Source organism: Electrophorus electricus, chromosome 2, assembly GCF_013358815.1.
Source record: "Electrophorus electricus isolate fEleEle1 chromosome 2, fEleEle1.pri, whole genome shotgun sequence".
NCBI lineage: Eukaryota > Metazoa > Chordata > Actinopteri > Gymnotiformes > Gymnotidae > Electrophorus > Electrophorus electricus.
The window spans coordinates 3204225-3228725 of record NC_049536.1 but is presented as its reverse complement, the minus strand read 5'-3'; the positions used below and the strand labels follow the sequence as shown (position 1 = coordinate 3228725).

General features: G+C 42.3%; 2 protein-coding genes across 4 annotated transcripts; one reads left to right on the top strand and one right to left on the bottom strand.

Annotated features, from left to right (window-relative positions):
* The first annotated feature begins 1116 nt into the window (after positions 1-1116).
* On the top strand, positions 1117-22409 carry lsp1a (lymphocyte specific protein 1 a). Of its 3 annotated transcripts, none has more exons than XM_027015169.2 (14): positions 1117-1187; positions 7019-7165; positions 9265-9655; positions 9738-9880; positions 10498-10750; positions 10925-11065; positions 11907-11948; positions 12467-12510; positions 13793-13874; positions 14278-14418; positions 15098-15196; positions 15728-15820; positions 15975-16083; positions 21420-22409. In XM_027015169.2, the coding sequence occupies exons 1-14, from the start codon at positions 1129-1131 to the stop codon at positions 21443-21445; spliced, it is 1770 nt and encodes a 589-aa protein (XP_026870970.2). In that variant the 5' UTR covers positions 1117-1128; the 3' UTR covers positions 21446-22409. The 3 variants fall into 3 exon arrangements, with proteins under 3 accessions (XP_026870970.2, XP_026870969.2, XP_026870971.2); XM_027015168.2 differs by having other exon boundaries at positions 10495-10750; XM_027015170.2 differs by lacking the exons at positions 15975-16083; positions 21420-22409 and adding an exon at positions 15408-15456 and having other exon boundaries at positions 10495-10750.
* prr33 (proline rich 33) lies at positions 16669-23993 on the bottom strand. Its single transcript, XM_027015167.2, has 3 exons — positions 23822-23993; positions 23379-23428; positions 16669-21061 (listed from the first exon to the last, which is right to left on the bottom strand). Exon 3 carries the CDS (start codon positions 21044-21046, stop codon positions 17837-17839), a length of 3210 nt encoding a protein of 1069 aa, XP_026870968.2. The 5' UTR covers positions 21047-21061; positions 23379-23428; positions 23822-23993; the 3' UTR covers positions 16669-17836.
* Between the last annotated feature and the right edge of the window lie 508 nt (positions 23994-24501).

The following is a 24501-nucleotide window of genomic DNA, read 5'->3' as shown; positions in this document are numbered from 1 at the left end:
CATTTCTCAGAGGTGAATACGCTATCTTGTGCTTTGTTGGCCTTAGGGCTCTGAGCAGGACCTGCTGAAGCAATGCTCCTTTAGCACAGATCTCACCCTGGGTTCACCTACAGCCTGTTTACTTCCAAGGTAAACAGACATAATGTACAGTTTAGTGTGGGCGCTGATGTTTGAACATTTCTGTCACGGTATTTAAAAACTGGCCTGTCAGTCACAGCAATTGCTAATTTTGGCTTTAACAAGTATGAGATACAGGGTGCTTAGATGTGTATTCCAGTTTGACAGTTGCTTTTATCAAGGACGCTATCTTTTGGTATTACAATCCAGAACATTTGGAACACTCCCCCATCTAACACCAAGGTTTGGTATATTGGAGTACCATAAAAATGCACAGACTTCTTGTGCTTTTTATTGGCTATTCTATGCCAAATATTCAACTGAAAATATATATTGCTATAGAACACTATAGAAATTTCACTATCAGTGTATTCTTTAGAATTTAAAGTGGAAAGATTGTTATGTAATGACATATCATTCTTGTAGTTAACTTAGAATTTGTTGAACAGTGACACGTTTCTTGTTAAAAGCAAAACAAAAGCCATAGTTCATGCTCTACATTTTGCTTTGGAGTGTTTTCAGTAGTGCCTGTTGGTCCCCTGCCTCTGTAACACGAGAGGGAGAGAAAGACGAAGTGAGATTGAGTTCCTCCGAGGGGGCTCAGGGTGGAGGAGTGGCACAGGGTGGAGGGTATCATCTTACATTTCCCCCCAGGGCCAGCCACATGACCTCACAGAGCTGAGAAAGGGAGGGGAAAAAGATGTTGAACTACGGTCTGAGCTCCCTCAATGAGAACCACATGCAGGGAGAGAGAGAGGAAAGGAGAAGGGGCCGTGCCTAAATCCTGTCTGCGCGAGAAGAGTGAGAGCCGTGCAGGTCGTGCTCAATATTTTCACCAGGCGGTGTGGAGAAGAGGACCTGAACAGAAGCACCTCGCTGCTCGTAGGAAAAGAGGCAAACCTGCGAAAGACACAAAGGAACCAGAAACACTGCCAAACACAAAGAGCTACTGTTTCAGCCGTGCGAGTCCAGCGAAGTGACGGCACTGTCATACAGTGGGAATCAAGAGACATGTCAAGTGCAATCCTGAGACGAAACTCCAGCAAGCAAGGCTTGCAGAATCTCCTAAGGTGAGTCTTTGAGTCTTTGAGTCCATGTAGTTTAAGCGTACAGTGAGGGTTCATGTCAGCAGATAGCTGTGTCTCTAAAACTCTTATGTTATTCTCTCTCTTCATTAGTCTCTGTTCTGGAGGCAGGGTAAAGGTTAATAATTAAAGCATTGTCTTGACCTGGGGATCATGAGCTGTTTGTTGCAATATGCCTATAGCAACTAATTATTTCAAACCTACTCATATTTCATATAGTACTTGTTTTATGGGGATACCATAGTATCTTTTGTGGTAAGAAATGGTTAACTGACACTCATCAAAAGAATCAGTTATACCTTCCACAATAGTTTGTTTGCCTTGTCTTACAAAATACCCTTGTTCTTGACTTTTGCATTCGTCTCAAGAGACGTTGCTCTTTGCTGGATGCTCATTTGTGAGTATCAGGTCTTCAGGTCTGTCCATCTGTGGTTGTTGAGAGAGAATATTGATTCATCAGGAGATGCTGCAATGTTTTTTTTGTTTGTTTGTTTTTGTTTTTTTTGGTTTTTTTTGGGGGGGTGCAAAGGCTTCTTGATTAAAAGTTGAGAGAGCTTACCCCATGCTCCACCTCTGGGGTGCAGACACTTAGCAAAATTGACTCCAGGGTTTGCTTTAAGCTGACTCTAAAATTAATTTATTTGAACAGGAGTACAACCAGACCCACACATTTTTAGATTCTTCATTAAATAGCAAACTAAATGTTATAAATCTTATGTATTCATCTCAGCTAATCAGACTTGTAAACACAATAATTGAATGGATCAGGTGTGGTAAACTACAGGAGGAAATCAACTACAGGATGTTAGGACTCCACACTGTTTTAGTCACATGCAATAAGTTCTCTTTCCTAGAAGAGAATGGCACAAGTCAAAGGATGTACTGTAAACAACATGGATTTAGGTGAATCATAACTTGACTGTATGACTACTATATTAATATAACTAATAACAGGAAACCTTGTAATAGCATCCGCAGAGACAGGACTTCAGGTGGATCCGATGTGCTTTGTCGAATGCACTTGGACATCTACACACAAGTTACGTTGTACAGGACAGATCCATCGTTCAGGGCAATTCAGAGCTTCAGAAACCGTTCTTTCTCACAGTTGACAAGGTGGCTTTGCACTCAGATGACCTTGTTTTACTTCTGTAGAAGTTGCACAGACATGCACTGGAAATGTCACTAATGGTGATCTGTATGTGCTTGCGAACAACAAGCCTTTTGAGAACCCTTCACTTTCCCCTCCTAAGAATGTAAACAGGAAAACAGGAAAGGCGGCAATTCACAACTGAACAGTGCGAAGCCGGTTGTCTGTGACATTGGCACAAGAGGCCATTATCCGGCACATTCGCTAAATGCTTAACTGTATCATCTCCTATGTATCTTACAGAATGTCAGTCTCATGCTTTGCAAATGGAAGGCACTAGATATAAGTGAGATGAGGATACTAGTTTGATAACATGCAGGAACGTCTGGTCATGCAAGCTTATCAGCTGGTACTACTGACTGTAAGAGAGATGGATTGTTTTGGCCTCTGGGACACTCATAGGAGGGAATTCCTCTCACTTAAAGGAAAGCAGTTGCAACCATTAGTAAAGCTCTTCTGAACAGTTTTAAAATTTGTGGACTCTGTCATGTTTATTACCACCACAGCTGTGGAACCTAGGAAGTGAATCGTAAAATAAAGCAGATAAGGAACAAACAGAGTGAAACTGGGGTTGAAAGACAGATAAAACATGTCTGTAAACTGAAGGACCATCAAATCATGAGCAGCTAGGGCATTTGCCTGAGGGGGCATATGATATATCACAGTGGTCTGGACTGAATCAGCCTGTATCAGGCCCCTCTGTCTGCCTTAGCTTAGATCATAGCATGATCTCAGATATGAAGCATGCAGGTGAGAGCTGTTGTAATCAATGAACATCTAATATGTCCACAGAAACTGGTCTGAGACCAGTTTTGCACTTCAATTTTTTAACGGGCAGACAAACTTCCGTATTAATGCACAGACCGAAACCTCTGTCTGGAGCATCTCCTACTGCTCGGAGGCTAGTGAAATAAAATCTCTCTTTGTGCATAGAGCCATGACCTGCCTGATCCCTGGGTCTTGCGCTGCCCTCTCTTCTGTTTACGATACTCTGATAAGACCAGCAGGAATGTGGGGGTGGGTGGGTGGACTTAGCCATCTGAGTGAAAAGGCCAATAAACTCTCTGCCATCCCCATGGCATAGTGTTTTTCTGAACGTTGCAGAGCACCAGGAGCTGGGAAAGGTCAATGCTTTGGAACTCTTCTAGCCAGGGCTTTATTTACCTATGCATGATTTGAACCATCTTTCCCAAATCTCTGCACTCCGGTTCATGTTTTCATATCCTGAAATGTAACTAAAAAGAACACAGCAGAGTGTTCTAAATATGCAAATACTGAAATGCTAAATTGGCTCGGTACAAGGCGCTGGTGGGAACCCTACTCCCAGCCCACCGCGGAGGTTCAGGACTGCACACAAGAGAAATAGGCTGCGCAGTTTGTTCCCTGTTCTGATCTGCACACTGAGACATAATATGGTGACTGGTGTCTTCTGATGTCCAGACAACAGAGCCCTCACTATTTACTTCTATGACCTTAGCTATCTGCATTAACATCAAAGCAGTTGGAGTCATTCATTGTTAGTGGATAATGAGTAAATAAAGACAGATACAACTGTCTTTGGCGAGTGGCCATTTATCTGTGTGCAGAGGCATAGTTTGTCATAACTCTTTTTTTCCACTGGTTGAATTACAATCTTGTAGATGCAATAATTATCCTGACTTATTGCAGAGGGAGGTTCTGTATGCTTAAAACAGTGTTCTGAACTCCGCAAGCTTCTGTGGATACACTGAGTGACTTGTATGACTTTGTTGAGTCTCCTCTGTACACACTCAGCGGGGAGACATTGAGTTTTACTCTGCGAATGTGACTCACTGCAATGACATCACTGCGTAAATGCTTCGTGCTCAAAACCTCAGACGGCTCTGCACGTACGAACAGAGAAAAAGTAAGAATACTGTGGTCAGCTTTCAGAAAGGGGATATTCTCTCTTTTTCTTTCTGTTTTGTCCCAAAATCAAAGGCCAAAGACAAAAGAGCGCATTAAGACATTTTCAATGCACGGTGTGTACCCTGGAAGAAAGAGGAAAAAAACCTACAGCAGCAAGGCAATCCACCTGGGCTTCTAGAAGACGGGAGAACTTTTTAAATTTGGTTAAAATATTGCTTTTTGTTACTTGTTTCTGAAGTAGGCCTACTGATGTTGTCACATCTCAATGCTGCTTGAATAGAAATTTTTCACCAAGTTATTAATTATGTGATTTAATCTTGGGTTTGATTCAGATTTTCTTTCTGATCACCCCTTGTTTTATTTATTTATGGAAGTCAAGCCCTACTACTAAGCAACATATGGCAATTCAGGTGTGCTGAAGGAGAATAGTAATTGACTTTTTTATTCCCGATGGACAAATATGAAATCTGAATTTACGACCTTCAGAAATGTTACTGTACTATACTTTCACTGGGTTTGTCTTTCACATTCTGTTAAACCATAAATCAAAGAAAAGTGGCCTACACAGTTCTTAAATGCCGGTGGTTATGGTACTGCAATGTGAGTTTTAGAAAGGTTCTGTACCTCTTCTCTCCTGTTTAGCAGACAGATCTTTCGTATTTTTGGACATGGTACCTTTCTGGACTTGAGCATTGCTGCTCTGACTGGCACAGTAGTGTGAAGTACATTCAGGCACATTTACTGCTACTACAGTATAGCTTTGTGGTACTCTGTGGCTTTGTGACTGTATTGAACATTAATTAGTGTAGGACACTAACTACACTAAAAACATCATTCCACACTTTTAGCACTCAGACCACATAAGCAATGAATCATTTGCCCATTATTCTAGTTCTAGCTGTCATGCAGGACAGTTTGTAATGGTATTGCACACATAAAGGTACAAAATCTTTGTTTTGTGATGACAATTTTCACACAGTATGCTTTCAGCAGTCCACTTTATCTGGCTGACTCACGTAAGACTGACCAGTCTGGCTTTGCAGCTACAGACTAACTATCTCCCATTATGTACTCGTGCTTGCTCGGCACTGAATTAGCAAAGCATAACATCTAAAATCCATAATCCACAATAATCCAAAAATCCATAATAATCCAAAAATCCTACAGTGAATGCTCAACTCCCCCTTCCAGAAGCATAGTCACCAGTGTTGGGAAAGGTGATACATGTAGAACACAAGACAGATTCTTTGTCTACGCCACCAGGTATTAAAACTATGTGACAAAAATTAAGTTAGTAGTCTGTTTTGTGACGGTAAAGGCAGAGTGTGTGATCTGTACTGTTAATGCCCGTGAGGACAAAAGATGGCTTCGGTTTATTGAAATTGAGAGAGACTGTGTTCAGGCATGAATGAAAGAAAAGAACGATTTGTGAGACCGTGGCTGTTAGACAGATCACAGCCAAATGGATGACCTCATCCCTGTCATTGACGTCAGATTTGGTGAGTGCCAGGAATGAAATAAACCTCTTAGATCAGTACGGTGGAATTAAGTAATGAGTCCACAAACTCGTTAGTCGAAACAGTTGATCTCACTCCAAGCCTTTGCTAAGTAAGTCAAGCTTTAAATCTGATTTCCTTTAAATGGCAGGGTGCTCTTTCAGGCTTGGAACGAAGTGCTGAGGCACTGACCTAAATCTGGACAGCCTTTTCTCAGTTGCAACTTATGAATGTGACTGCAAAAAATTATTTATATATATATACCAACGAAGAGTGGAAGAGAAAGGGTCAGCAGTTGGAAGTAGGAAACAGTTGGAGGAGCTGGGAGTGCTGACGCACTGCTCCAGCTGGCCCATGACCTTTCACCCATGGCCCTCACTTCCCCTGTTACGTTCCCTTCCTGTCAGAATGCCCGAGGACAAGGCTCATATTCGAGGGAGTGTAAAAGAAAGAACGATAGTGGGCAGGGTTGCATATCCCTTAACTGCAAACTAGTAAATTTCCCCACCTGTGATTATGACAAAATTTTTGTTCTTAGGGCAAACCATAAAGCCACTGAAGCAAACTGTAGTGGCAAGCGCAGGTCTGGTGTGTGTTAGGGACCATTAGTGACCTGGGTGTGCCCTTTATTGATCCAGAAGCCAGATTAATGTTTACTGTAATATGACACTCAGGCCCCCAGATGGAATCGATCGGCAAGCCTCTCAGTAATGATGCGAAGCTGATCGGGACAGCCCTCGGTTAGGGAGTGTTTGGCAAGTGACTGGCGACTTTTAAATGTAGCAAATGTCGCTTCTGCCTCAAAATGTGGAGAGCTGCTCAAAGAATCAACACATTATGGTGAGATACACAAGGCTTTTTGGATTAGTGTAAACATACTTCTCTCCAATACAACCACAATGAATGTACACACACATGCTTGCACATGCCCAGGCATGAGGTGCTGAGTGTGGATATGTGTGACTGTGTGTGTGTATGTGTGTGTGTTTACTACTTAAATAAATACAGAGATGCATCACTGTCTCTAGCATGCATATGTATGGGATATCATCTCTGTCGTGGCTGTTGGACCTTGAGACAGATGTTCTCTTGGCTCTCTGTCTTGTCCTGCGGGCTTAACGAACAGTTGTTTACAGATTGCTGTAGAGACGCCGTGGACAAGTGAATCACAGGGAGAAGCACTTCTGTGGGTTTGAGAGTTGTCTCTCCTTCTGGCCGCATGAGAACAGAAAGGTTGTCATCAAGTGCAACACTGAGTGTCTGTTCTTTGGCCTCCCCTGCAGAGTGACAGCTCAGCGCAGCGTCGAAGACGCGGAGGAGATCGAGAGAGAACGCAGGCGACGAGCCCGAGAGGTACTCCGGAAGGAACACAGCTTCACCGGATCTGCCGGGTCCCCTCAGGACGGCGCAGGACCGAGTGAGGAGTGCCTGTAAGGTTCCCGACGGCCTTGCTGTGATACGTGAACGTGGAGAGTTGGATTTGTTGTGTTTGTGGCAAGCTATACTCCCTCTCACTCCCACTCTCCTTCTATTATCTGTGAAGGCACAGCTGTATTATTACCTAAGCAGTAAAGAATTAGGCCTTAAAAACAGCTTCCCCTGCTCTATGACAGAGAAGCGTAATCATAGACTGTCTGGTCCACACCTCTTGTGGAGAGAGATGGATCTTTCACAGACCAGTGAGTCAACTGTTTAGAGTGGAGGACAAGTTGTTTAAAAGCACTCTGTAATTATGTTTTTAAGCATAAGTATGTTACGAGCATTTTAGTCATTTCTGAGCTCACAAGAATCGCTTGGTGGGTCATCCTACCTCTGCATCCAGGGCAAAGATTTAAGCAACTTTAATCTTGTATATTGGCATATTTTATTTCATTAGTAATTAATCAACATTCAGATTAGCCAAATTATGTCTCATGTCCTGGCATTGCATTACTTTGTTTTTATTATTTTTGGATGGAAATAAGATTAACTCTGCCCTAGAACGTGCTCTGCATTCCGTTCAAGCAGAAACTCCTGGGATGATGAAGTACATTTTCATTTCAGGACTGTTTTAATAATTTGGTCAGAGGATGTGGTTTTCCCCGTTAAAAATACCATGTGTCGATATCCCCCTTTTCAATAATGACGTCTTGTTGAGGCCTGACCTCATTCTGGGGTGTGCTTCTGTGAGAAGCACCAGAAGTGAAGCACAAAAAAGGACTTAAAGCCTTCTTGACTTAAATAGTATATGTCTATTCATTCCTCTTTCGAATAGCTTATTAGCATTTACAAGGCTGTGTATCAAATCTATTTAACCTTTGATGGTGCTTGGCTGGAACACTGGGTCGCCACATGCCAATCATCGTCAGATGCTTTCACTTTGAACCTAAGATTTCTCATGCATGTGACTCTTTTCAGTCCGTAGCTCTGAAGGCTTGTAGGCTTTGATCATTGCAGGAATCATGAGCGTGGTCTTCGTTTGCCAGTGTGGGATCTCTGTGCTGTACAACATGAGCTGTATTTGGAGCTGCTCTGATGGTGGTCTCTGCTGTTTCTATCATATCAGGTGTTGCCTTCTTCACTGTCAGTGTAGTATCAGGATCTGGTTGCCTGTGGCAAAAGAACAAGAACAACACTACCAAAAAAAACCTCCCCAAAACCTCAAACACGCCTCAAACATCTGCTTCTTCGGATCACGTTTTACGCTGAACGCTGGTGTAAATAGATGAAGTGCAGGACTTTAGCACGTAGTTTCATCCCCGTGTGTTTGTATAGCCGCAGGTGTATGGCCTCCACATGCTGTTTTCTCTGAAGGGTTCTTGTCATGTTTCACTGGATGTTAACTTGCCCACATTTCTCCTGAAATGATTGTATTGGACAGCAGTCCTGACCGTCCTCTCGTTCTGGCTGTAAAACAGTACACACACACACACACACACACACACACACACACACACACACACACACACACACACACACACATACACACACACATACACACACACTCACACACACACACTCACACACACACACACACACACACACACACACACTCACACTCACACACACACACACACACACACACACACACACACACACCCCTCCAGTCCACCCACAACCCACGGAGAACTGCTTCTGCTTTCCATTACCAATTTTTATTGGCTCTCCAGTGCGTTACCTTTTGATGTGATTCTACAATGTCTTTGGCCCCTCATTCTCATTGTCACTCTGCCTCTCATTCTCAATCTTCTCATCACAGTCTAATAATTGCAAGATGTGGTCATGCCACGTACATTTTGGTCAAGGCACAGCGGTCTGTGGCACCATGAATGTTGTTGACATAATTTGCGCATTGCTGGCTCTGGATGACAGAGCACGAGTATGCTCTGTGAAATTTGAGATTTCTGTCTAACACCTGCAAAATAATACTCTCACCTCTTTTCTTTCACTCCATCTAACAATTGGCCAAAATCAGAAAAATTCACATTGTGCAACACATCTGAAACCAATGCGCATAAGTGAAGCAAGGCTTTGGTTCATGCGTGTGCAGCTACAAGAGAGACCTGAAACCCGGCAACACTGGCCTGCTGGACGAAGATGAAGGCTTCAGTGACTGGACCCACCGAGCCCCAGACAAGGGCGTACGCGCGTGTCAGGACAGTCCCAGAGAGGCGGACGTGCAGGCGGAAAGGGCCGTGAATGGAGCAGACAGAAGAGGGGAGAAGATCACCTCCACCGCACCAAATTGGCAACATAAGGAATCGCACACAGTCGAGGACGTGGAGGACCACTGGCAGGGGAGGAAGAGCAGTGAGAAAAGGATGGAGTTTGGGAAGAGGACAAGCGGCCTTAGGGACAGAGAGGCAGAGGAATGGAAGGCAGAGGTGACGAGGGTCAACAAGACACGCGAAGAGGAACCTGCACCAAATACTGACGACAAGGTAAAAGCTGAACATTTTTAGTTTCCTAAAGCATAGAGTTTTAGATTTGTGCATCTAACAGTGAAATGCCTATCATTTGCAGGTGAAGGAAAAGAGGAAGGACATTAGGGTCTCATATACATCTAAAGTTGTCCTGCAGCAAGACAGAGTGCCTGGTGCCTACAACAAGGGACCCGCTGGTGAGGAAGTGACATCACAGCTGTTCAAAACCAGAGTGACAACAAGGTAAATTGTAAGCTACTGAAAATGTGTTATTATCTGGAATGACATTCTACTCTGTCTGCACAGTACATAAAAGAAACTCCAGTCCATTTTCTGATTTCATGGGACGCTTTCACTTGACTTTGGGGGGGAACCCCTTTCCGGTGTTAGAATTTTCGCACGGGCGTTTTATCCATTATTAAAAGGCTTTTGAAACGCAAGGAAGTTGGACCATTTATGTCATAACTGCAACATGTCTAATTCAGCACAAGATGAGAATACGTGGCATGGATTCGAACCTCTCTTTTGCACCACACTTTAATGCTGTTAAGCTATCTGTTATGTCAAACAGCAGAACTGTTTAAACTGTTTAACTGTTTACTGCCATCATTGCTATGTTGCTCTGGTTCAACGGACCAGAAAAGGCACCAGATAATCTTAAGCCATCAAATTCATGCCTAAATGATGAGGAACCACACAAACCTATCAAGAACCCCTTGAGAAGCTTTAAAGATGGAAGCCATTCCTGTCCATTAAGTAGTTATAATATATATAGAAAGTGTGTCTCAGTCAGGCATGAATTCTTACCAGCAAACTCCTCTTCCTCTGCATCTCCTCTTCCTCGCTCTTCCTTCCAGCAGGATTGTGGGTCAGGCCCCAGAGCCAAGGGAGCAGGCGGAGGCTGGTCTGGAGACAGAACAGCGCCTGGAAAAGATCCGTCGTATTCACCAGGAGAGGGAGAGCCAGGAGCTGGAGCAGCTCCGTCAGCGGCAGGTGGAGGCAGAGGTGGAGCTGGAGGAGCTCAAGAGGAGAAGGGAGGAGCGGCGGAGGTTCCGTGAGGAAGAGGAACGCAAGAGGGAGGAGGAGGAGCAGCACAGGATGGCTAAGGAGGAGGTGCAGCACCAGAAAAACAAACACAAAGAATGCACACGCCGCGTCCACGTGAACACAGCCCCTCCGCTATTTACGTTCCTGACGCCTAACGCGCTGCTCCCTGTCAGATCAATCAAACCCTCGTAGAGTTTACTGTGTGGTGGCTGATAATAACCTGTGTTTGATGAACGACAGGAGGAACGGAGGCAGATGAAAGAAGACATCGAGAGGAGAAGGATGGAAGCTGCTGAAAGGAGACTGAAGACCCTGTCCACGTCCAGTCCGGACGGGGACGAAACTTTTAACCCTCTCAGTCCAAAAAGCTCCACTTTCAAGGTAAACAATGCTGCCTTTTATTCTATTCAACTGCAGAAGTCCTCCATAACATTATCAGTAACTGGTATTAGGAATGTCATTATTGAAATTACATTTGCTGTTCTGATTTAATTGTAAGCTGGAAACGTTTGTCATTTAATCATGTTTCAAAACAATTATTTATCTGGGTTGTTTTTCCAGATGATATGTTCGATGTAAACTTGTAAGTTGCATGTGTGTGCTCCAGAGGAGTGATGTGTGCTTTTTAAAAATATTTTTCCCTGAGTGTTTGCTCCGTTTTTCACATATTAGTGGATACACATGCATGTATGTACACAACATGAAGGACAAGTAACTGTGGTAACTATGGCATGAGAAACTCTTTTATGCACATTTGAATTGATGTCCACAGTTATTTACTCTGTTTTCAGTGTGCTTTTTTTTTTCTGTTCTCCCTTTAATGATGTCACCAGATTAAGTCATAGTTCACTTCAAAGTATGTGATTTTTTTTTTGTTTGTTTGTTTTACCAGCAAACAAAACATTCCTTTACCTGCTAACAGCTAATCTTATTTAACATCAGACTTGATGTGTTTGGTTGTGGGTTTAATTATCAGTGTCCTACTGCATCATATGGATATCACCGACGCAACAATTTCAAATGTACCCTGATAACTGCGTTCTCTCTAAAGGATTTTTCAAACTGAACTGCCTTATTCGGTTTTAAATCCAGATTCTCCTCAGCTGTATGAGGAATATGCATGCTGGCGCTGTGCTCGTTTGGCACCTCTCTTGGTTTGCCGGTGTTTCCAAGGCTGTATCTGTAGTCCTGAGCTACCTTCTGCTTGCATGTGTAATTTCAGACAGAGCATGAGGAGAGACTGACAGCTGAAAATACATGCTCGGTGAGTCGGGGACCAAAAAGCCAGCCTGCTCGACGGCCACACAAGGGGTCCTTTTGTGGGGTTGAAATCAGAGCCACTCAGCATGCGCCGTACTTGCCTGCTTTGATGCACAGAGGAAGGGACACAACTGTCTGGGGTCCGGATCGTTTTTCCACTTGTCCACATTATTCATACACTTATGAGCCAAACTTCTCACTTGCTCACAGCTGACATGTTCTTTTAGTCATTGAGAAGATGCCATTATGTGGGATTAGCACTGGAAAAGTTCATGAATAGATTAAAGAGAGCTAATACCTTCTTTATGCAAGCCAAGGTAGGGAGCTTCACATGTAGGACAGCTACCGAGTGTCTTCTGTGTGATTTCAATTACTTCCTATTACAAGAAACCACAACCGTAGAATTTGATATGGCAATGGAACAGTCCCAACCTCAGCTCTGGGTAATGACTGTCCTCAGAATGCTGCATTTTAAGTATTTTCATTTCATGTTTCATGGTTTACTCTTTTTTTTTTTTTTAGATCACAGAGCGAACAGAGTCCTTGAATCGCTCCTTAAAGAAAAGGTGAGTTTATTTAATCTTGTCAGTCACCTGCCCGTCAGCCTGCCTGCATGTTGGCATGCTGATGATGGCTCCTGGTACCTAAAGTCAGTCTGAACGTGACTATAAATAGCACCACTGTTTAGGCCTAAACTAAAGGAACTCCAGCTAAATGGTTGGTGTCTTAAAGTCAACATGGACAGAGGTGCCTCAGGTCACCTCAATATGCTGTTACTTTTCACCTTTGTCAGTCGTGACTTATGAGCCAGCTAACGTGGTCCAGATGTGGAGTGCACGGGCCTTTTCCCTGGTGGTGTGTGAACTATTGCGGTTCCCCCAGACCAGGCTCCACGCAGTCTGATGCAGTGACGTTTCGGCCCGTGCATGCACAGCTCTCAAACACGTAAAGGTTTGCGGCACAGGGTGATTAAGCGCTTGGGTGCTTTGAAAATGTCACCCAAAAGAAGCCTCGGAGGGGTGGTAGGCTCTAAGTGATGATAAGCTACTGGCCTGTGAAGTGTTTCACTGATGACATCAAAATGAGCAACAGGTCGGTACGTGCGGCTGATGTGAGCGGTGTTATCTGTTTGTCAGACTGTGATAGGTGGAATTACTATACCAGCAAAAGGTGCCTGTAATAATAAACACTTTTTACAGAACACAATCTATCAGCTGGAGCAATGACATCACTTACTATAACTGTCTCGGCTTCTCTTTAAAACAGCTCTGAGTTAAGGTTTATAGGCTGCATTTGTCATAGGAAAGTATTGCGTCATCGGCAAAGAAGCTAGTTAATCACCCCCATATCACTAATCACTAACACATGCCTCCCCTATACTCACTGATTTAATATCTTACACATATGAAGTGACTTGCCTATAAATAAGGTCAGAGTTTCCAACCAGACTTAAATGTTCACTTTTTTTGTTGCCAAGTGTCGGGATTGTTCAAACTCAATGTAGTCTTGCACAACATAAATAGATCATGGTTCAAGATCTTGAAACACATGGATGCATATGTGAACGCACACACGCGCGCACGCACACACACACACACACACACACATGCAGGCACACACACACACACACACACACACACACACACACACACACACACACACACACACTAGATATTTTGTTGTCAAGGAGTGACCTAATTCACACTTCAGTCAACAGAAATCACTTGGCTTAGCTCATCTACGTGGACATTTTGATGAGGAAACGACAGCTAAAACAGGCCAGGTCTGGCACTTTATATCTGGCCTTGTCTGTGTGTCTTCACATGTATGCTTTTGTTTTGGAAACAGCAACAGTTTCAAGAAGACTCAGCCACCTGTACTCCTTTCAAAGATTGATGACAAACTGGAGCAGTACACTCATGCTGTGGAGGTGAGTCCTCATTCTCTAATGGTTCGCGCACTGACTGTGGGTTGCCAAGTATTGACAAAGTCCTGAAGAGATCTAATCTTAGATTAGTAGGGATTGATTTAGTGGTGGCTGCACAAGAGCTCGGTCATCACACCCCCGTAGATCCTCTCAAATCAGCACCTTGCACTTTTTAAGACCTACCTAAATCCTTCACAAATGTTTAGTCTGCATTTGTCTGCCAGGTGAGAGGCTTTGTCTTCAGCATCTGCCATAGCATGCCACTTGAAGACAAACAACCCAAAGATATTCCATGAATTTCTGTCAGGGTGGTGGTGCGGCTTAATTCAAAAGGTAGACCTCCAGCCATAATACCTCCTAAAGAACCGTCCATATCATTTTATTGGTTTTGCGTTGTATTCTACAGAGCTCCTCAAAAGAACCAAAGGCTACGAAGTCAGGGACGGCGGACGTGCCCAGCGTCCCTGAACTTGTGTCCGCCAAAAAGAACCTGTTTGAGGCAGGAGAGGCGTGGACGCTGAACGCAGCCAGATGCACCCCAACAAAGGTCTGAGAGCATCCGCACCACACATTCGGGATGCTACTAAATACGGAGTGTAAACAGTGATAAAGTAAAAAGCAGAAGAGGAAGAGGAAGAGTTATAGGGAGGATAGAATCACACTTCTGTCATTACTCTGGAGAATAGTGACAGTTTCCTCCAGCAGCAGTGCCTCTTGTCCAGTAGGAATGAGAGGCTAAGAACCGTTGGCCTGGATTTTTAATGTAACTCATATAATGGCATCACACTCGAACATGCATTTGTTTTTTACAGTTGCGATTCTCTTACCCAATCTTTTAACGTGTCACAGTTAGAGATAAAAAAGTGTGCTTCTTAAAAATTGTTTCTTAACATTTGTGTGACCATGCAAAAATGACAAGAACAAGCAAAGGCACTACAAAAGAATTTTTGAATATTTTTTGTTAAAAAAAACAGCCAAAAATGTTGCATAAATAGGCCATATGTATCATAATTGGAATAGAAAAACTACATTTCCAGTTATAGTTGACAGTACTTGATGCTGAAGACTAAACACATTCAGTTCTGGGGCACAAGGAAACATACAGTCTGAGATTTGATACTTTGTTTTGTAGTTGTTCTCCTGCAGTAATCCCTCAGAGTATATATATGTGTGTGTGTGTGTGTGTGTGTGTGTGTGTGTGTGTGTGTGTGTGTGTGTGTGTTTAGGAAACTGATGGTCTAAAGGTGGGCGTGGCTGACCTGATCACTCAGTGGGTGAAAGGGAGTCCAGAAGGTGCCAACAGAAACATGCCTGCCAAACCCTCCGTGAGTGTGAATCGTCTTCTGGTCCAGTTTACTCCAGTGCCCATCGTCTGTGCCATTTCTCAGTAGTGTATCATTTGCTTGTGAGCAACATGTACATTGAAGATTGTGTTTATCACAGAGACCATTTAAAACACATCTGTGACAATCTGTGGCATTGACTTGCCTCTGCAAGAAAAAACAAAGCTTTTTTGTCTTTTCTGTGTACTTCCAGTTTCTATTCTATACTTCTTTCATCTGCCTCCCTATCTTTTCCTCCCAAGGTAAAATAGATGAAACTTTAATCTTTCTCTTACTTCCATCTTTTTTTTTTTTTTTTTTTTTTTTTTTTGCAAATATCTAAATGTACTAAAGTATTTACGAATGTCATATGAGTCAAGCAGTCCATGTATTATAGGTAGACCTGTTTATCAAGGCTTGTCAAAGCAGGTGTCGGTGTTTACACCGCCCCCTGGTGTGGAACTGATCATTAACTGGAGCTTTGGCTCCCGTAGCCGATAACTTAGGGAGGCTGTTCTTCTTACTCATTCTCAGGATGTTAAGGCAGGAGACGTTCTTCAAAAGAAGAACATGTGGGAGATCATCGGAGAGGCATCTGCCGCCGGCTGTACCAGCCCAGCAGGGAAGGTGATTATTTATGTGAATTACTGCAGCCAGTAGTAACAGCATCAACGGAAGAATAGAAGAGTCCTTTGTTTCTCTCTCTCCCACCTGCTTCGTTTTGGTCCTTGTTTTGTGGTCCATGAATGTCACCTGCCTAACAATTTATTTTATTTTTTAGGGTACATCTTCCAGCAAACGGTACAAGTTTGTTGTGACTGGCCATGGCAAATATGAGAAGATTTCCATTGACGATGACCATTACAGTGACTATTCAAATGGAAAATCAGGTAGGACTGTCTATGATGTCAGTTATCCCTAACCCAAAGGTCTTTAACAGCTGTTGGGAAATATCACTGTACTGTAACAATGCAAATGACTTTGTCAGTCTTGATCCTGACATAAGGTCAGCTTGCCCTATAGGTCACTGAGCAGTGCTTATGGAAGGCCTGCTTGTTATGACATAGTATTATATTGGCTTGAGCAATTTTAGACAAAGCTCTGCTAAAATACCTAAGCTATGGCAGGATTGAATTCTATGGTGTGCTGAAAGGATTCCAACCCCTGGCAACGTCCTTAAATAAAGACATTCCGGCCTGGCAGGCTGGGCATCTCTGGGCTTCCTGACATCCAGTTAGAGCTGAACAGCTAAATATCTGCCCTAAGCTATGAGGATGGATTTATCTGATTGTCCCCAATACGCATTTTCTTCTCGAAATCTCTGCAAAAAAATAATTTAAAAATCTAAAAATAATTATTATATTTTCCACAAATTTGTAGATTTTCTACAAACGATCTTGAACAACTTTTAAAATATTCTGATATACGAAATAAATGTTATACTACACTATACTTATGTTGAAAAATGACCCAACTCCAAGTCAAATCTTTTTATTAAAAAATATATATAAAACAAAATTGAATCTAGTACAGTGCACCATAAGATCCAAAGCATACTGTCCACAGGGAAAACATGAGGCTTGTCTGACTTTTGAAGACACACATGCAAGAAAACGTCATGCATAAAAAGTATGGCATAAATAATTACTGTTTGACTTTAACTGTAGCCTGCACCTTAATTGAATAATTTACTATGAATAACACTTGACAGTCAGTCCCCCACTGCATTATTTATTCTCCCAAACTATTCATCCAATCAGACACAACCGTGTGGGGTTTTTGCCACATGTAAGTGCAGTCAGTGCATACTGCTTCTTAACACCACCAGCCTGAAGCTCTATGGTGACAGGCTCTGGTCAGCAGGACAACTCATGCAACACATTGCCAGTATTCTCAGATTCAGAAGCTGTTAGAACTTTCTATGCCTTTCTATCTCTTTCCTCCACATTTTTCCTCGGAATTCCAAGTCTTGCCTATTTCACAGGCACTCCGTCCAACTATCCACCCACTTACTTCTCTGCAGAACCTGTTCCTTCGCTCAACGCACATTCAGCGCTTTGTGCTTTACTACCCTTTTCTGGCATCATCTTCAAAAGCAGAAATGATAATAACAGGAGAAAGAAAGAAAAAGGCCATGTTTGATAATATGACCTTCTTTTCATAAGCACCATGTTGAATATTAAGTATTAAGCGGAGTATTAAACTAGATAGTGCAATTATATTTTGCTTGTTCCTCTATTCCAAGACCTTCAGTTTTCTAGAGTAAATTACAGCAGGCATAAGCATTACATTCCTTATTAAAAGTGCTATGCAAGCAAATATTTTTCTGACACTTGGCAAAGTACAGTATGATTAATAAAAGAAGATAATATGATTAATAAAAGAAGCTTTCAATCTGTAATCAGTGCTTTCTTTAATCACTGAGGGATAACTAAGTTAAATGTCCATGCCTTGAATGTCAGAGAGACTGGCAGTGAAGTCAAACAATATTGCACTAATAATTCAGTGTCTTTCATGCAAAGAACATATTTTTATTATTTTGCATTTTATTTTTAATTTTGATATAACTGAATTGCAATAAATAAAACTGTACACTATTATTGAAAAAATACAACATCCTTGGCCATTTAATTATTGCTATATCTAATCTCCACTGGATGTTTTAACAGTGAAACCTTTAGCTGTTCTGTTAAAGTCTTTTGGCTCCTCGTCTTTACTCTTGCGGCCTATGAGACCCATCTCAAATACTGCTGCGATCTTCGTCACTGGTCGTGAAGCTGCCTCTTTCAGTCTTCTGGCATCAAATCGAGGGCTGTAAAGTAGAACAGGAAGGCGATGGGCAAAAGTTGGAATTTCTTTTGGTTTATTCAGTTTAGCGTCTTCTGTCTTTTCCTCCTCAGTTTTGTTGGCTTCGAGCTGTTGCATGATACTCTCTTTGGTAGAGAACATTTGGAAGAGGATAGCATCCCACATTTTTGCAGCCCTGGGGGTGTCTTTACTCTCCTCGCTTTGAAAAAAATCACTAATCTCATTGGTTTCTTTGCTTGGGCTTTTCTCGATGCTTTTTTCATGAGGGGTGCCATTAGGGGCATCTTTCATCATCTCTGGCTCAGCCTCAGGAAACTTGGGCTCCTCTACCTCCACCACCATGTGTTTCTTGAGGCGAGACCAGCCACTGAGTTTTGACTTCATGCCTTTCGGCTTCGGAATGACCTTCAGGAGAGGTTTGGCAGCTGGGAGGGAGGCGTCTTGCTTTTCCACTGCGGACTCGGTCTCCTGTAGGTTGCTCACTTTTGCCCCTGCTGAATCTTCCTTTCCAGTTTTCTCTTTGTCCACCTGGTCATCCTGTGGCTTAACCAGAGGTTTGTCCTCTGTCTTTGCAGTGGCAGCTATTTCAGAAGCCTTTGCTGGAGAGACCGATGAAGACTTTTGCTGTTTAATCCTCTCCAGTAAAGACATCTGAGGCTCTGATGGCTTATTTGACACCTTGTTTATTTTTGTACTAATTGTAGTTTCTTTTGAGAGTGTAGGTCGTTCTGCCTTTTGGTCAGGTGCTTTCACAGATGTTTCTGATTTAGTAGTTTCTATCACGGAGTCAGGAGGTGGTGTCTTTGTTTTAAGAGGGCTGTATGTAGGAGTTTGACTGGTTCGTTTTGTCTCAGGAATTGTGATCTCTGTCTTTGGCGATTTTGATGGTGGAGTGTCAGCTTTAGAGACAACAATGGTTGGAATTTTAACTTCGGGAACTCCAGCAACCTTTTTCTTTTTTTCCTTTACATCTGATGTAGGCTCCCTAGATGCCTCTTGTGCAAGTTTTAGCTTTGGCTCAGCAATTGGTGTTGTCAACTTTGAGACCTCAAAAGTAGGTACAACTACGGGCATTCCATTTTCGATAGAAGCAGTTATTTCACCAGCCGGGGCTCTTGGCCTTGCTGTTGGCTTTTTCTCATGCCCATCTACCTCTGTGGAAGTAGGCTTTTCTGTTGCTTCACTCTGAGTATTTTGTGTAGCACCTTGTGCTTCTTGGTCTAGAGGCTTAGATTCCACAGACACTGCTGATGTGGATCTAGATATGCCAAAAGCAGGAGTGTGAGCTTGTATTCCACCATGAGCAACATACTCAGCAGGTGTTAGTCCATAATATGACCATTTGGATTTTGATGTTGGTGTTCTAGGTCTTTGACCAGCAAATGGAGGTACTTTTGGTCTTTGATACCCTGGCAAAGATACTTCAGGTTTAGTAACGTCATGGTTTGGTGTTTTGGGTCTTTGATACCCAGATGTAGGAGTTATTGGCTTAGGACTTTCACATACAGGGGTGTGTGGTGTAAGTAACTCAGGTTCTCTGTATTCAGGCATTGTAGCTTCTGAAATTTCAGATGATTTGATGTGAACCTCACCATTTTGTATGGCTTCTGGAAGATTATTTTCCTTCAGTTTCTCAGTTTCTTTTGGAATTTCATCATTTGATCCAACTAAACCTGAGGTTGGTGTTTTGGATCTTCTGCCCTCCATATGCACAGGGGAGACAGCAAATAAAAGTGGGTTGGCTCTTGAAATTTCTATGATGGGTATCCTAACAGGTGACACGTGATATGAAGGTGTTTTTGGTCGTCCTGAGAGAGTTTTTGATGTTGAAGCCTCCGACGTTGATGTCCTCCCTCTCGTCGGCGTTCTGCCTCTCTTTGTCTCAGTCAAAACTAAGAAATCCCTTTTTATCTCAGATGTTTCAGTAGTAGCGCTCTTCAGTTCAAAACCTGGCAATGTCCCTCTTGTTGCTTCTGAGATTGGTGTTGTGCCCTTTTTTATTTCGGGTGTGTAGGTTTCCTCCCCTTTGATTTCAGAGGTAGGTGTAGCACCCCTTTTCAGTTCAGAAGTAGGAGTCACACCCCTTTTGATCTCAGAGGTAGGAGTCACACCTCTTTTGACTTCAAATGTAGGTGTTGTGCTCTTTATGATTTCTCTGGTTGGTGTTTTATCTCTCTTTAGTTCTGATGTTGGTGTCACAATCCTCCTGACCTCAAATGTTGGTGTCGGTCCTCGCATCAGCTCAGAAAGAGGTGTTCTACTCCTTGGCATTGTCGGAGATGATGCAAAATATATGTTTGCAGTACTACAAGTGTAATTTGTAATTTGCGGAACATCAAAAATGGGTTTTGAGGGTTTGATGCTATCAAAAATAGTTGGCTGAGGGCTTGCTCTTTTAGAGGAAAGTACAATGGGTGTAAGACTTGAATTGGCATCCATTTTTGTAGCTAGCACATTATTTGTGTGCTTAACTACCACAGAAGCCTGCCCTGCCCCTGATTTCGTGGCAGTGGGTCTGATTATCTGAGTTGTGGTGATTACAGATGTAACTGTAACAGATGTTGCTGCATAGGAAGGAACTGGTGATCCGCCCGCAGGACGAGGGGAAGTTGGGTATGGGAATAATACCGCCATGTGGTGTGGTGCAGTGGAGCCTGGGGTAACACAGGGCTGTGGGGAGACCCTTGATGGCTGGCCATAGGTCATGCCTCGCTGGTGAGGGTAAGGGGATGGTGAATGGTGATACAGCGGCCTGACGTTGAAACGTGGGTGCAGTATACTTCCGTAAACGAGTGACTCTGGTGTTTTGGGTGGAGTTGAGTGGTCACTGTGCTCCAGGTCAGGACTGGCTTCGTTTACTGGGGAGAGGCTTGAACGGAAGGAGACAGCTGTCTGGGAGGCTTGGGAGGCAGCTTTTTTCTTGGCAGTTCTCTTAAGGATTTTCCGGAGCCGAACATTTTCCTTTCCAGGTTTAGGAAACAGAGGTGGTGGGTAGTGATGGGACAGCAGGCCTACTTGGGCAACACTCTCTATATTTACAGCCATGAAAATGTTGGCCCCCTAAAACCAAGACATATAGAACAGTCATCATATAAACACAATGCTACTTAAAGATGTTTCGTAATGCACCATCCAAGTCTGAAATGACCAATGTATATATTAGAATAACTTATAATATTCTTCCTTAAACTTTTATATTATATGGATATTATAAATCTCCTTTTCTCAGATGTTTCTCAGAGACTGTATCTTGTGTATGTGTGTCTGTTTGTATATGTGTGTGGCTGTCCACACACATATAAATAATAATCCAGAAAAAACATACATGTGATTTTACTAGAGTGAAATGCTTCATTAGAAACCTTTTGTTTCTCTGTCAACTAAATTCCCTTAATACTTACTTTTTGTTCTTTTTTAGGGGATCTGTGCCAGAGCGACCTGTAGGGTCTGTTGCATGCTACTGTGGTCTGGTTATTTGGATAACTTGCAAGAATGTTTTCTTTATTCCACATATCACAATTGCATGCATAAATGCCACATGCAAACAATGTCTATCAACAGATGAAAAGCAACATGTTGGTTAAGGAGGGGCCAAAACCTTCATAATTTTATACTATTCATCACTTATGTAATTGTATTTGTATGTCATTTACCACATGCTGTTTACTTCACGTTTTCTTACTTGTTCTTGCTTGTCCTTGGACTTTTTTTTTCAGACCACTACATCATATTCTAAAGAGTCTTTGATGATTGATTGGTTTGTCTTGTATTATTTGTTTAATCTTGTCTTCATTATGCACCATATGTAATGTTAATCAAAGCTGAAAGTATTGTTGCAAGGCCATTGTTACAGTGATGTAAATATGAGGCTAAAAATGAAAAGATCATTGTAATATTTTGTAGTTGCAACAAACACCAAAGGAACCAAGGTTTGGAGTGCATAGCCAGCATATTTCCAAAAGCATTCTTATTCCATTTCAGGAGCAAAAGTAAACTTTTTGGAGTAAGAATTATATATGACTGTGTTTTTTAAAAATAAAAAAGTGTGTACAAAAGCAGAATCTTGTGATTTCCTGCAAGCTGACTTTTCACTAGCATTTGCTAACAGTGTATTTAATGGTTCATGTGATCTTATATTTTACACTGAAAATATGTCTGTTAACAGTCTGGTTGTTTCAGATGTTCAAAATTTGAGCTAGCAGTTTACATAAGGTAGAGAACAGAGCAACATTTTTATACACATGTACCTGTGCGCACACACACACACACACACACACACACACACTGACAGACACAAGTGTGTGTGTGTGTGCTAGAGATTTAAGATCAAAACCCTTTTATATTGTATTCTTTGTTTTTTGTTAAATAAACTGGAAAATATTTTTAATTATTAAACCCCTTATTGTTATTTCCTTGCCGAGTTTTTCTTGCCAATGCATATTGAGGTCTCGGAGCTAGGTTTGGAATTCATTTCAACCTCAAGTCAACCTCGTGGCATTGATGGTGATTATGAGCAGCAGCTGTCTTGTGTAATAGTAGTTGGGTTAAACGAAACGAGTCCGGCACAGTTCATGGCTCGCGGCTCTCTCTCTGCCCCGAGGTGCCAGCATCCTGGCCATTCTACTGCCGAATAACTCGGCCTAATTTTAGGCTGAAAGCAAAAGCGAGACTTTAGTCACCTGCTCCTAGTCAGGCAGCTTGGGGCCCCACTTTCACCCTAGTGGTAGTGTGGAGCAGATACAGATCACCACACAGGTTAGTTTGAACCTGAGACTTTTCACATTATATTAAGAATAAATGTATTGCAATTAATAATTTTCAGAACTGTTCACACAAATCCACTCTACATCAGTTATGTGGTTTGGAGATAATTGATATTGTAAAACAAACCTGACTTATTTAGTAATTAAGTGTATGTAAATAGGCTATACTTTATTCTTTTCTTAATGGAAAACTGGAAATTGTTTAACTGTGGAAGAATGGAAGCTTCTGGGTTTTCCTCCAGAAAATGAACCTGTTGCCTGATATATGACACATGAGAAGGGGTCATCCATTTAAGGCTCTGGGCAGTTAGGAATTTTTGAAGTATCTCCAACACATGCTCGAAAGAGGCAACCTTAAGTATAGCCAGGCAGTAGAATTAGGCCCTGCACCATAATGGCATGTTTGCATACACCTATATGCAAAACCATTTACATCACACACACCCCAGCAAAACAGGCCTTATCTACTTAATACACAAAAGATACTGTTCAAAAATAGAAAGGCACGCGTACACAAACACACACACACACACACACACACACACACACACACACACACACACACACACACACACACACACACACACACGGACGCGCACACAAAATCAACTTACCGGGAGATTATTTTAACAGATGACAGATGGCTTACTTCAGACAGAGTCCCCTTCAAATATAAACAAACTTAATCAAAGACAAACACAATGCGCATAATTTCCAAACACTACATTTATAGCAGGAACTATTAGTCACTTATAAGAATGCCAGTAATGACAGCTCATCTCTGCTTCACATATATCCAATAATCCTGAGTTCTATTTTTATGCATTGTGGATTAAAGCTGGAACCTCCAAAAATATCACTACCTTCCAAAGACATGTCAAAGCAGCCTGGTGCAATATAGTTGAATACAGTAACTAGAGGTGCTGGCCACAACACTCACAACACCAGTTCCAAGAGTACAGGATCACTTCACAGCAGGGTCTTCAACACACTCACAGGCACTCATCTAGACAGCAAAAAAAAAAAAGAAACTGAAATTGAGTTGGGTTCATTTTACCTGTTTCTGCTGCTTGGGGGGCAACCGACTGCTGCCTGCTTCGCCAAGCCTGGAGTGTCAGAACAAGCAACTCATGTTAAGATCCACTATACTCCCTTCCTCCAAATGGAAGGTGTGGACTCCATAGCAGTCCAAAAATAAAACCAGAGGCCTTTACTTAGAACGTGCACCAAGTGATGATGGCGCAACGAGGCAGCAGAAGGTGCCCTGAGCACTTTACGTAGCCTCCATGGCCCCACCCACCTCAGCTCACCAGATCCCAGATCACAAACCCAGACCACGATAAGAACACTGTCCCCTGCAGGTCAGAGCTGGTCGCTGCATTCCTAGTCTGCTACCATGACAACATTTAATGTGATTCTGCAGACAGGCTGTGAAAAGACTGTAATATCATGGAACAGCTTTACTGACTTCACCAACATCTTTTCTTTGTACACTAAAAAGCTCAAAAGATTAATTTGTGCAGTCGTGTTATTAACTCTATTCTTTCAATGAACCTATTTCCAGTAAGCTGGAATTATATTTTTGTTTCTATGATTCACCTGATTAAAATGATTGAAATATATTATAGCTAATGAATAATTGAATTAAACAGAGACCTTTCTTTCTGAGGTGGCTAAATTTCTAAATTAATGTAATAATCACTAGTTGATTTTTTTTTTTCATGGTTCATAACAGAT

Coding starts and splice junctions, on each gene's coding strand:
- lsp1a (XM_027015168.2), top strand. CDS start 1,129: ATGTCAAGTGCAATCCTGAGACGAAACTCCAGCAAGCAAGGCTTGCAG. Junction 9,881..10,494: donor AAAACCAGAGTGACAACAAG/GTAAATTGTAAG, acceptor TCTTCCTTCCAG/CAGGATTGTGGGTCAGGCCC. Junction 13,875..14,277: donor AGTACACTCATGCTGTGGAG/GTGAGTCCTCAT, acceptor TGTATTCTACAG/AGCTCCTCAAAAGAACCAAA.
- prr33 (XM_027015167.2), bottom strand. CDS start 21,046: ATGGCTGTAAATATAGAGAGTGTTGCCCAAGTAGGCCTGCTGTCCCAT.